At 61.8% G+C, this 12,644-nt stretch overlaps 1 protein-coding gene across 1 annotated transcript; it reads right to left on the bottom strand.

Moving 5' to 3' along the window:
- Positions 1 to 2,880: 2,880 nt before the first annotated feature.
- Positions 2,881 to 12,161, bottom strand: SHOX (short stature homeobox). The gene is made up of 5 exons (XM_042926616.1): positions 11,879 to 12,161; positions 8,627 to 8,835; positions 4,867 to 4,924; positions 4,700 to 4,788; positions 2,881 to 3,126 (listed from the first exon to the last, which is right to left on the bottom strand). The coding sequence occupies exons 1-5, from the start codon at positions 12,159 to 12,161 to the stop codon at positions 2,881 to 2,883; spliced, it is 885 nt and encodes a 294-aa protein (XP_042782550.1).
- Positions 12,162 to 12,644: the final 483 nt, after the last annotated feature.

Here is a 12,644-nt window from a genome sequence, read left to right as displayed (position 1 = left end):
ACCCAAGGAAGGAAAGATGGAATTCGTAACAAAGGTCCAAGAGAGCAGCAACATCTTACAAGAACTCCGTTTTGCCACAGCGGGCGATTTCCGTCCTGACAGTACTCTTTGGCCAAGGTTTCAGAAAAAGAAAAAGCATCCTGGGGCTGACGCCTCCTCGCGAAGTGGGCCCGGCCCGGCAGAGCCGGGTGGATATGGGAACCAGCCCGCGGCTCACCCCGTGCGCCCGCGGGCACCCTCTGTAGGTCTGACAAACCCGATAGTCTGCCTACAGCTGCGTCAACACGCAACCCTGCCCAACGTGCTTTCCAGGTGACATTTCCCGCTGTGAGCAAGGCGCTGTTGGGATGTCCCACGAATGACTTTGAAAGGGATCCTGGTTTGAGCAGAAAACAGCAACGACAGCCCAGAAGCATCCGTTTCATGCGTGTCATTTTTCTGACGCCCTGTCCCAGTTCTGCACCATGTGCACGCCCCCGGGTGATGCCACGGCCCCGGGGTGACGGGCCGGCACACCTAGACCCACACGAGGATTAGGTGACCCCCGTCCAGCACGTCCTGGGTGCCATCAGCACAACCGGAACTGGAAGCTGCAGACCCCATGTCTTGTGCTCACGTGGAGGGAGTTTTCTGGGGCGGAGGGAGTGGTCTGTGAAGAGTGTATTTAGGCAAAAATTTTGTAAGCTTTTTCAAACAAACAAGAAAATACGGATGCACACGCTTTACCTGGAACCTTTGCCAAGTGTTACATTTTCGGATGAATGCCACTAGCTTTAAAAGGTTGGAAATGCGCTGTTTGCGTGGAAAGGAAAATTCAAGCTTTGTAGGACCTCCCGTTTTGTTTTTTTGTTTTTTTTGTTTTTATTCACAGCTGTTTGAAAGCAAAACTGAACATTTCAGGCAAACTCTACGTCGCCGTGAACGTCTGACATAAAAAGTTGCAAGTGATTTAAAAATACTGACCTTGCTTTCTCTGTCTTGCTCTGTCATTTTAGAGCTTTACTAAAATTTCAGGGTGGGGAAAAAGTCGGAGGGGCCTTTCGGTTCCTATAAAGAATTTCAGATGATAGAAATGAGACGCGTCCAAACGTGTCTGCATCTCAGCCCCGTGGAAAGGTAGAAAACGTTTCCTTGCCCGGAAGGAAACGTTTTCTGTCTCGTGAAGAAAATATACCAAAGTTCGGGGATAAGGAAAGACAGCCGCCAAGGCCAAATCCGGAAAGAGCGAAACGTCTTTTGGACACAGGATGAACGCGTGCAGCTCATGAAACGCTGGCTGGACGGCCGGGTAGGGGTTGGCACACTGATGGAGAAAGCCGCTTCCGTCTGGGCAGCCCTCGGCGACTAAGGCAAAAACACAGGCGTCTCTCCGAGGTAGACAAGCCCAGCCCTGGTGCGTGGCCCCCGGAGCCCACGCAGTGCCCGCAAAGCGCCTCGCCCGAAACTCAGGTGCATCGCTGGGGACCCCGAGCCCTGTGGCTACACCCTTTCAAGCGACTTTCCTATCCCATGCCACCTGCTCAACTAACTCGCCGTGTGGTGCTTACACAACGCGGCCGGGAGGGGGGCCTGGGGGGGGGGGACTCCGGGAGAAACAAAAAAGAAAAGACAAGGAGAAGTAGAACCTGGGACCTCGGCTACAAAACACTGTCTTCAAACTCGCTGCCCGGAGGACGTCACTCACTCTTCCCTTCTCAGAAACAGCTCAGCCAGCAGCGTCACATCCTGACAGGCCCCCCGGTCTTGCTCGGCCCACGCCAGACACCGCCCCTCGGGTTTGGCGATGGGCCCCCAGTCGGCCGGGCCCGCAGCATGCAGGAGGAGGGTAATGCCCTTGGAATTCCGAAGCTGACGGGGTCAAGAGTGCACGGCTATTTTTTTTTTAAATCTATAATATTTACAGTATTGCACTTAACTGCATTTCACCAAAGTTAATGCTGCATCAGTATCATACCTTAAAACCACCCGCCCCTGTGTCTCTATGCAAGTTATTTGCGTCTGAATTCTGTAAAACAGCAAAAAAAAAAACCAAAAAAAAAAACATCAATTCGGGAATCAAATGCTGGAAAAGTTATAAAGTCGCCTGTACTATGGCACAAGGAATCCTAAACTCGGTGCTTTGGGGCCAAACATGTGCGTGAAGACCGTGCTCGTCATTCAGGTTCAACCCCCTCCCTCCCCCCCCCCCAAAAAAAAACGGTCCCAACCTGGGAGAACCAGGTCTCCCCCACCCCCACCCCACCTTGTGGAGGTCCTCAGACGCGGTTCCTTATTGCTGCAGAGTATGGCCCCTGCCTGGCAGGCGAAAGTCCACATTGAAATCCATACCCGTCCTGAACCTCCTCAGACGAAAAAGCAAGTTCGTGGCAGTGAATAAGAGTGTTGGTATCTTCAGCGGAGACCAGCCCCAGACCTTTTGTTTAATAGACTCTAAGATCTTCCAAAGGCGAGTAGGAAGCCACATGCACAGGGTAGGAACGCCGCCGGCAGCACAGGGGCGCACAGGGGCGCACAGGAGCGCACGGGGGCGCACAGGAGCGCGCGGGGCGCACAGGGGCACACAGGGGCTCCCGGTGGCGCAGGGTCCAAGGAAGTGCAGACAGCGCGGCAAAGGGCTGGGTGGTCTGAGCGTCACCTGCGTTCTTCCGCACAGTCTCTGCGAGGGTCTGGCGGGGTCGTGAGGGCCCCGGAAGGCCCCCTCCCTAGGCCAGTGGTGGGCCCCACCCCGGGCTGCCCCGAGCGGGGAGGCCGCTGCCCCAGGGCCCGCGCGCTCGCTGCAGGGCGTCCGTGCGAACCTTCGGGGGGCGCGGAGGGGGCGCGTGCAGGACGCAGCGTGGGCGGGGTCGTGGGGCCGGGGCCGGGCGCGGGGCGGGCGGTGGGTCAGAGCCCCAGGGCCTCGGCGTGCTTCCGCGCCTTGAGCCGCAGGTCGGCGATGCTGGAGTTTTTGCTGTTGCTTTTGGCGGCGGCGGCCACGACGGCGGCGGCGGAGGCCGACTCGGCCAGGGACGCGATGGGCAGCCCGAAGGGCGGCGGCGGGAACATCAGGTAGGGCGCGTGCGCGGCCAGGTGCGGGTGCAGGTGCGGGTGCGCGTGCGCGACGCCTTCCAGCTGGAGCTGTGCCTGAACCTGGGCGGGCAGAAGGCGCAGTTAGGCCTTGTGTGCAACGGGACGGACCCTGGGGCGTCCGTTTCTGGGGAGTCGTAGCCCCCTGCCCCCACCCCGGGGACCACCATCGACTCCTCTGCGCCAGCCGGGAGCGGGGGGGGGGGGGGGGGGGGTCGCAGCTGTGCTCCTGGCACGCGTGTCCGCGGGGGGCACTGGCTGCTTTGCGCCGTGGGAGCTGGAGAATCTGAACAGAGCCCGGCACCCACCCACCCCCACCCTCCCGGTGGCGCCCACGCCCCTGTCCTCGCCAACATCCCAGTGTCTGCGGCTGGTTCCCCTCCTCACGGGAAGCTCAACTTCTCTGAACTTGTGACTTGTCCCCACTCGACCTCTGGACTGCGGGATGCTGGCCTCCTCTTACCCCCCTCCCCCGCGGGACGCCTCTGAATCCCCCCCCCCCCCGCGCCCCAACAGCCTCATTGCAGTATAGCCTCAGGGCGGACCCCACTCTGGGCTGCATTGCAGGTCATGTGAAGAGACTGCCCTCCCTGGGGAAAGACGTGTGCCCAGGCGCGGAGTGGGTGAGGCCAAGCAAGAGAGGGACGCAGGCCCTTACCCAGCGCAGGCGCCGCCCTGGACTCCCTTCGCGTTTGGGCACCTTGAGTCTGACGGCACAAGGCGCCAGCGCCCCGCTCTGGCTAAGGGCCCTGTTTATTGACCCCTCACCACCTCTACCCGCGCCCTAGCTGACCCACAGAGGCCCGTAGCAAACACAGGTCCAAATACAACCCCAGGCCTGCTCCCTGGAGCAAAGCCGTGCAGGGCGCGTGGTGAACACGCCTCCGCTCTGCCCACAGCACCCCAGCTCCGCCAGCGCCTGCGCTCACAAATTCCCCCAAGGTGGGGCCCCAACCCGCGCGCCCCCAGGTCCCGCGCTGGCTGGCGCGAGTCCGGGGCACGTGCGCCCTGCGCTCTCGCCCGGGCGCCCGCGCCTCGCCCCAGGCAGGTTCCACCATCCACCGGTAGCTGCTCCGGAGCAGAAGGCAGCCCTCGGGGGGTCTCCGGAAACCCTAGCCGCCCACGCCAGGCAGCCCTCAGCGCTGGGGCCTCCCGACTCCACTTGGAGCCGAGCCCCGATGACCCGGGCTCTGAGGTGGAGAGGGAGGCCCAGGTACAGGAGACGGGCGGGGGACGCAGACACCTCACTTGAGGCGTGGGGCAGGCGAGGTGGGGGGCTGGGTGTAGACGCAGGGGCTCCGGGCCAAGTACACCATCTTCACGCCCCACCCCCAGCCAGGCCGCCTGGGTGGGTGGGATTTTTTTTTTTTTTTCACTCCGATTTGATTTTTGTAAAATTGTGTTTGGGTTTAAACCCTGGCCCTCCCCAAGGTGACTCTTGGAGTTTTACAGTGTGATTTTAATACGTGCCAACGGCTCCATAAATGCCCCCTTGTAAAAGCGCCAGCCTTTCTTCCGCGGGGGCGGGAGCGGCGGGGGGGGGGGGTGGGGGGTGGGGGGAAGAGGAGGCAGGACGCCAGGGAGGCGGGGAGGTGGCGGGCCCCCGCGCGGCTCAGAAGGAAGGAAAACGGGCTACCTGTTGGAAAGGCATTCGGAGGGCGCCCATGTTCACGTAGGGGGCCACCCTGCAGGCGTCCAGGTGGCTGGCGGTGCCCAGGATAACGCCTGCAAGGGGAAAAGAGGAGCCGTGAGGGCCGCCGAGGTCCTCCCGTGTCTGCACGCGCTCCCCACCTCCGCACCCACCTTTATGCATCTGGTTCTCTTGCTTCCGGCACTTAGCTCTCCGGTTCTGGAACCAAACCTGAGGACAGAACAGAGACACGCGCGCAGCCCCGTGAGCCCGCCGGCCTCTTTCCCCCCAGGAGGCTAGGCGCACGGCGGCGCGCGCTCCGGTGCCAGGACACCAGGGTCGCAGTCGGGCTCCCTCCCGCCCCAGCCACCGCCCCCCCCCCCCACACACACACATAGCTGGCCACCTAGAGCTGCGGATTCCCAAAGTCGATTCTGAGCCCTGCCTGTGTCCCCCCCAAGTGAGGATCCTTGACGGCTCATGTATTTAAAGCAGAGAAGTGCGCGCCAGGACGGCGGGGTGGATTCGAGAACTTTCCAGGAGCAGTGGACGCCCTCTTCCACTCTGCCAGGCCCCGGGAGCGCCTGATCGTCCTGCTCAGAACCTTAGGGGCGCACAGACGCATAAAGAACTTCCAATACGACCCCCCCGCAATTCGGGACAATTCGGGACACCCTGAGTCCAGAACCCTCCGCGTCCCCAGTGTCCCTCATGCCCTCCTTGGAAGCCTGGAGGGTCCCAGTTAACAGTACGGACTCCTCAGCGTCCTGGATCCGGAAACACCGGGTCACCCCCACGACTGCGGCCACCGGCCTCTCTCGCAAAATGTCTCATTCTTGGAGAAAGGGTATCCGCGGAACCTTCCCCAGTTCAGCTCGATTCGCAGGCCTGATGTCAACATTTTGGAGCAAAGGACGCCCCACCAAAGTCCCCCCACCTCGTCCAGACAGCCCTGGTTCTTGAACCCCGTGGCCCCCAAGCTGTGCCTGCGGAAATCTGGAGGCCCCTCCGTGCGGTTTTAGCAGCTGATTGTTCCTAACTGGCTTTCTCCCGCAGCTTCCCTGCCGCCCTCACTGGCACAGTTGTTGCAATGACATCAGGGGCCTCGCGGAATAATTAGCACAAAGAAAGCCTTCCGTTTGGCCAAACCGCCCGGACAGCTCGGCCCCGCTGCCCCCGACCCTGCACGGGGGAACCTCACCAAACCCGGGAGGCCAGACCCAGTGGAGACTGTAAGAAACCTTCACTCTTCCTTCCCAGACTCTTCTGAGACAGCTTTTTATCCACGGCTGAGCCACCGCCCGCCCGTTTGAATCGGCCTTTCCGGAAGGCTCGAAAAGCTCGGCCCCCCGCCAGGCTACATACGGGGAGCTTGGGAAACTTTCAGCCTGTTCCCCGAAAAGCAGTCCCAAAGCAGTCCCTCCGACCCACCCACCCAGCAAGGTGGGCCGCACCAAGTTTCACTCCCGTATACAATCCCTGAGTCCGGAGCCGTCCTCCCCGCACAACCCGGGGCGGTCCAGACGGCACGACTGCACCCCGGGGGGGCCCCTCCGGGGCTCCTCCCTCTCCTTGGGGTGCCCTACTCGGTCCTCAGAGGGGAGACCCAAACCAGGCGCAGGAGACAGCAAATTCTGCACCCACCCCCCCACCAAGGGCATTTTTCAAAACCAGAATCCTATTTAAAGGTGGAAAGAAAGCTGTTCTCCCTTCAGCAGGGGTGGGGGGCGGGTGGGTGGAAATAACATTACGATGAATAAAAGTGATGAATTAGCCGTTGCGTGAAGCGATAATAAATCAGTCTTGGGGTGATTCACGATCAATTCGAATTAGTCCTGAATATGCTAAGGAGAGCTCAGTGCACTGGTTAAACACTTATTTCTTCATTAAGGACCAGTCACTGATTTCTTTCACAAACGCTGTAATCTGATTTCCTTTTGATTTCCATTACAGACAGTGAATAATGACATTTAATTTAGCTCTGCGCCATAAACCCAAAGATATTTGTTGTAATTAAATTACCGCCTGGTCCTGCGCGTGGTCTCATAACTTTCGATTATAACCCTGACAGCTGGGTGATACGAGGTCCCAGTACACGACTAAAAATAAAAGGTTAATAAGGACCAGCGTCCGTAGGATCCCCAATTTATGTACAGCAGATTTCCGCACTAAATTGAAACTCTACCTTCCTAACGGCACGGGACGGGCTGTGCCCAAAAGGGACGACCCAGAGGGTTCAGGCACAGGAACAAAACACAGCTCCTTCCTGACCCCCTGCCTTCGCCGCCCGCCCCCTCGCCCTGGGTGCGCTGACCCATTCGTTTTAACTAATTGATTTTTACGAGCCCCTTTCCCCCTGGTGTTGATTCCCTGACTCTGTTCCCCGTGGCCCGCACAAAATTGTCTCTCCCATCCCCGTGTTTGTTTTTATTATTATTTGCAGTCGTTAAGTTTTAATTCACCTCTGGATGGACAGCCACTCGCGTCCCTTCTCCTCCTCCACACAAATGCCCCCCCAGCCCCCCCCCTTGATTTTAGGGTTTTCTCAAGAGCTGCAGACACACGAGAACCAGTTTTCTGCCGGTGGGTCCCTCCTGCTAAGGTGCTGCGTGTAATAGACTGCTCAAAGAAATAGTGTAGAATTAAATTACAAGTAATTTATTTTTATAGAAACAGTACATCAAGGCCTGGGAGATATTACAGATCCCAGGCAGAAAGACACCGGGAGATAACATAAAAGTTGATGTCCCCCTCAGCGAAAGTTTAATCTTTTCATTAATTTATAGGGGGAATGCCTATCCATCTTGCCCGAGAAAGGTGGCCAGCGGGGAAGCCACTCTGGGCCCTGCCAGCCGCCTCCCCGTGCGGGGGCCGCTGATGCCCAAACGCACCGGACGCCCCCCGCCCCCGCGGGGGTGGGGGGGACAGGGTGGCCAGAGCTGCTGTGCGCCTGGGTCCCACCTCGCAGGGAGGCTCTGTCCCTGCTGGCTGTAGCCTAGAGCCGGCCCTACACGATTGCCTTGCAATCCTGAGAAACCCTTCCCTCTGCAGCCACACGGAAACGCAGAAGGGGGCTGGGGACCAAAAACAATTTTCTTTTCCAAATTAAAGATTTCGTAAGACACTATCTATACCACACGTTTGTGTTTTCGTTTGGAAAGTAAACTCGGGGGAGGGTGGGGACTGGTGTTTGAACGTGTTGATTTTCCAACCCAACGGGGGAAACCCGTGCGTTCAAAGCCCTGCGCTTTTTTTTTTTCTCATGCCCCCCCCCCCCCGCTCCCCGTTTGGCAATATTAATTCCGTGTATTTAAAACCAGTCCCCAGAGCCCCGGGGATGCTGACCCCTTCTTCTCTCCGCCTGGCGCGCTGCTGTCGTGCCCAGAACCGTGAGGAAGGACGGGAACCTTCCAGGCCCCGGGCTCCCAGGCGGGGTCAGCATTCGGAGGACGCGAGCGGGAGTGAGTTTTTGCTACCGTGCCCCAAAAAGGCATAAATAAATTTAGCCTAGCGGCTTGCCACAGCGTCCCCTCCGCGCACGTGCCGCGCACGCCCAGGGCCCCCGCAGACACTGGCTCGCCAGATGGGGCTTTATGAATTCATGCGCCCGCGCCCCCGCCCCCCGCCCGCGCCCGAGCTAATCCGGCCCCGCGCGGGCATCAGCCGCGCTCATCAAGATGCCCGTGTGCGCGACTCCCCCCACCTGGCCCCTCGCCTCCCCTCCCTGGAGGGCAAGGGAGGAGGCTGGGGGCCGCGGAGAGGAGCTGTGCAAAGAGGTGAGGTCAGATCCCAGTGCCTGAGCACCTCCAGGTGGGGAGGGCGACCGGCTCAGGCGGGGCACGCGCCCTGGGTGCGAAGTGTGCGACCTGCGCGCACGCGAGGGCCCTGGGCGTCTCCGAGAGGCTCTGCGCTTCGGGGCTGGGGGGCTCCTACCTGCACGCGCGCCTCCGAGAGCCCCAGGCGCTGGCTGAGCTCCTCGCGCATGAAGGCGTCGGGGTAGTGGGTCTCGTCGAACAGCCTCTCCAGCTCGTTGAGCTGCTCCAGCGTGAAGTTGGTGCGGCTGCGCCTCTGCTTGAGCTTCGTCTGCCCGTCTTCGTCCTCGGACTTGACGTCCTCGCGCTTCTCCTTGCACTCGTAGATGCCTGCGGGGGCAGCGGGGGGCGCAGGGCTGAGGGCGCAGGGCTCCCCGGGCCGCCCCCGCCCTCCCCGTCTGCCCAGAAACACAGCCGCGCTGCGCGGAGGTGCAGGACCCGGCGAGCACCGCGTGCGCGCCTGCGGACGAAGGGGCCCCGGCAGGCAACGCGCCCTGACTGCCTGACCAGCCCACCCCTACCCAGGGCTGCGTCAGGTCGATAAAGCGGACTCGAGGGGCAACCCACGCTGTTTGGTAATAACTCGGGCATTGGCGGTGCTGAATTTCTCGGCCTAATCTCGGAATGGTTTCCTCAAGGTTCCCCTTTGCGCCTGTTGACATATGGACATAGCCACATAGCTTAATCTCTCTCTCTCTCTCTCTCTCTCTCTCTCTCTCTCTCTCTCTCGGAGTGGGGTGCGAAATATTATTTTAAGTCAAACAAGTTTGGGCAGAATCGCCCTAGTGTGGGTCCCGTGAAGGGCACCGGGCGCACCAGCCGGGTAAGAGCCTCCCTCCCCACGCGGGTGGATCTGGGCCGTGCGGGCCCCTCCCTGGCCTCTTTTCTCACACCCTCAGCTCAGCCCGGTGCCTGGGGGCGCACCGCTGAGCAAGGTCCCCAAGCTTACTGGCCTCCCGCTGCCCCCTCTGTCACCTACATCCGGCGATGGGGCACACAGCCACCAGGGCACCAAGCCTGGCACTTTCTTACTCCAAAAATTAGGAGAACGTCTGTGTTTCCTGGCGGAGGGGACGGTAGGGGGCTAAGCGGCAGGCAGTTATAAGGCCAACATTGGGAGTCTAACTGGAGACCTTGCCTTCCCACCTGCAGCAAAGGCAGCCCAGAAATTGAAAATAACGTGATCACCCCAAAGCCCGGCTGGCGGGAGCCGTGCCTCCCGGGCCCCCTGTGTCTCCCTGTGCTTTCCCTCCGTCACAGATCGTGCCGGGCACAGCCACAGAGCACCTCCGTGCCCTCCTGACTGGCCCCGGTGCCCAGAAGGGGCTAGCCTTCAGGAGGCCCGCCCCAGGACCGCAGTCCTGAAGGTCTGGAGGCAGCACGCACAGAAGGCCTCTCCGTACCTCAGCCCGGAGCCTCGCCAAGCGGGAAGACGCGAAGCAGCCGTGGGGCAGGGGACACCCCCAGGGATCCCCGAGCCGGCCGGATACCAGAAGCCAAGCCCTGAGTCTGCCCGACAGCCTTCCCTCAGGCCTTCTGAGCACGGGTCGCGGAACCCCAACTTGGCTTTGAAATCCCCTTTTGCCTCCGGAAAGCGTTACATGTGCAAACCAGCACCCCATTTCTGCCCCCACTGAGAATCCTGTCCTGGAGGCAGCCCTGATCCTTCCTTCCCTTCCCGTCCCTGAAGTCTGGCCCCAGGGACGGATCCCAGCTGAGCAGCTGGCCTTCAAAGGCCTTGAGAACCCAGGGCAGGCTCTGCAAAATCCACAGCTCGGCGGGACAGGCCATGCAGGAGCCCAGGACCTCCGGGTTTCTGCAGGAACCCGAAGGTCTCCCACACCACACGGCTCAAGCACCAGGGACGTCAGTCCTGGGTGCTGGAAACCTCTGACCTTACGTGTGGGCCCGGAGTGGCGTGTCCAGCCAGGCCGTGTCTCCGTGAAAGCAACCTCTGCATGAATTGCATGTGCCCTGCGGGGTGGGGGGCTGAACCCCAAAGTAAGACAGGCCAGGGCGAGCGTCCCCAGGCCGCCGGCGGTCAGGGGCTCATGTCTAAGCCTCCAGCTTCCCTGGGTCGAGGCCTCAGAAAGATATCTGGGGCATCCCCACGGTCTCAAGGCCGCGGCCCAGACCTCTGCCATTCAGAGATCCCAAGTGTGGGGTCCCAGCGACCAGGACGCAGGGGCTTCACGGGGCAGGGCTGGCGGGGGTGGTGAGGAATGTCCTCCGTAGGGAGGCCCTCCTGACCTCCCCCAACGCTGACACCGTGTGCACCAGGGGGCGAAGCCGCTGTGTTTCCTCTTTGCAATGAAATATAGGCATTCGTAACAGTTTTACGCTGTGCCCCCGCCCAGAGAAATCCAGCCAATTTTACGCCACTGATTTGCCGCTGCTGGTTGCCCTGTTTGTACGGAGACCCCCCCCCCGTTGGGACCACCCCGTGCCCGGCTGGGAGAGCCCCCCAGAAACCCGCCGGTTCCCCTCCTCCCCCCCCCCCCCCCCCATTCAGCAACAGGGCGAACCGCGGCGAACGTGGCTGGAAAAGCAGGAAGGAAGGAGGTCCAGGACGCGGTCCGCCCCGCAGCAGGGCCGGCTGTCCTCTCACAGCCTGGGGTCGGGAGGCCCCGCGCGCAACGGCCATGACCTTCCCGGGAATCCTTCCCTCCGCGTCCAGACCCCGGCCACCTGCGGGCACGCGAGTGGTTTTAATTTGCAGGCCCGCGTCAGCTCCGGGTTCAAGGGGGAAAGTTTCCCCTAAGAGGAAACTGAGCAGAGAGGTTCAGCGGGCGCAGGACGCAACGCTCCCTCCGGGACCAGCGGGCGGCGCGTCCTCAGCGCCGGCCCAAGTCGGACGCTGGGGCAGCGGGGGGCGCTGGGCGCTGGGAGAGACGCCTGGGATCTGTCGTGTGTGCGCTTGGGAGCAGACACTAGGCAGCCTGGCGGGCGGGCGGGCGCGCACCCAGCGGCCCTACGGCCGACCCCGCTGTTCGGGCTCGTCGGCCCGATGGACTCCGACCCGGGAAAGTTCCCGCGGCGGCGCCCGGCGCAAGGGCGCCGGGGAAGCCGGCCCGCCAGCAGCGCGCGGCCCCGGCCCCGGCCCTCGCTCGCTCGGCTTCCCTGCCTCCCTTCCTCTCTGGCTCCGCCGCCGCGTCTTGGCGTCTCCTTCCTTTCTTACGAAAACACTGGCGACGGGTGGCCGGGGCCTTTGCGTGCGAGCGTGGCCGTACATTCAGAGTTGGGGGCGGAATTCTGGGCGAGCCGCGGCCCCCGGGGCCTCCCCGCGCGCCGAGCCAGGGCCAGGCCCGCAAGCGCGGCGGCGAGGAGACGCCGTCCCCGGGAGGGGCGCCCAGCCGCGCCCCGGCGAGCTTACCTTCCGCAGCCCTCCCCGTGCCGAACTCTTTCAGTTTGTCCTTGTCGCTGTCCACGTGGTCCTTAAACAGATGCACCGGGCAGTGGCCGCTGCCCTCCGTAAGGTCCTGGAGGCTGGACTCCGAGCTCCCCAGCTCCCGGGAGCGCGCCAGTCCGCTTTCCAAAACTTCCCTGTACGTGATCGAATCCTTCTTGCCGCCGCCGCCGCCGCCGCCGCCGCCGCCGCCGCCCTCCTTGCTTTTCTGGTCAAAAGATTTGGATACAAAAGCCGTGAGTTCCTCCATGGCTGCCCGGGGGCTGCGGGGTCCGCGGGGGGCGCGGCGGGGCTGGCCGGGAGCCGGGCTGAGGTCCGCACGCCTCCCCGCGCGGAGAGGACTGTCCGTGTGAGGGTAGATCCCTTCTGGTGTTATTTATGCCTTTCAACTTGAGATCTCACTATTTATACACCGCTACCTCGGCCCAGCCCCCCGCGCTCCCTGTCTACAGCAATTAGGGCGCCCGGATCGGCGGCGGGCGCACGCAGAGACGCTATCTCTCCCCCACCTCCAGTCCGGCAATTGGCTTTCTTCTCATTTCATCACTGTTTGGCGTCTGTGCACCTCGGTGTGGGGACCTAGAGATCCAATTTTTGCAGGGAGAGGGAGAGAGCGCGCGCGCGCGGGCGGGCGCAGGCGCCGGCGCCCCAAACAGGTACCCGCATCCCCTCAATGGCTGGCGGAAACGAAACTCGAGGAGGAGTTTACGGATGGTCGGGAGGTCCCCGCCGG

This window comes from Panthera leo, chromosome Y (assembly GCF_018350215.1).
Source record: "Panthera leo isolate Ple1 chromosome Y, P.leo_Ple1_pat1.1, whole genome shotgun sequence".
Lineage (NCBI taxonomy): Eukaryota > Metazoa > Chordata > Mammalia > Carnivora > Felidae > Panthera > Panthera leo.
The sequence above is the reverse complement of the archived record's forward strand: the minus strand, read 5'-3'. Positions and strand labels throughout refer to the sequence as shown.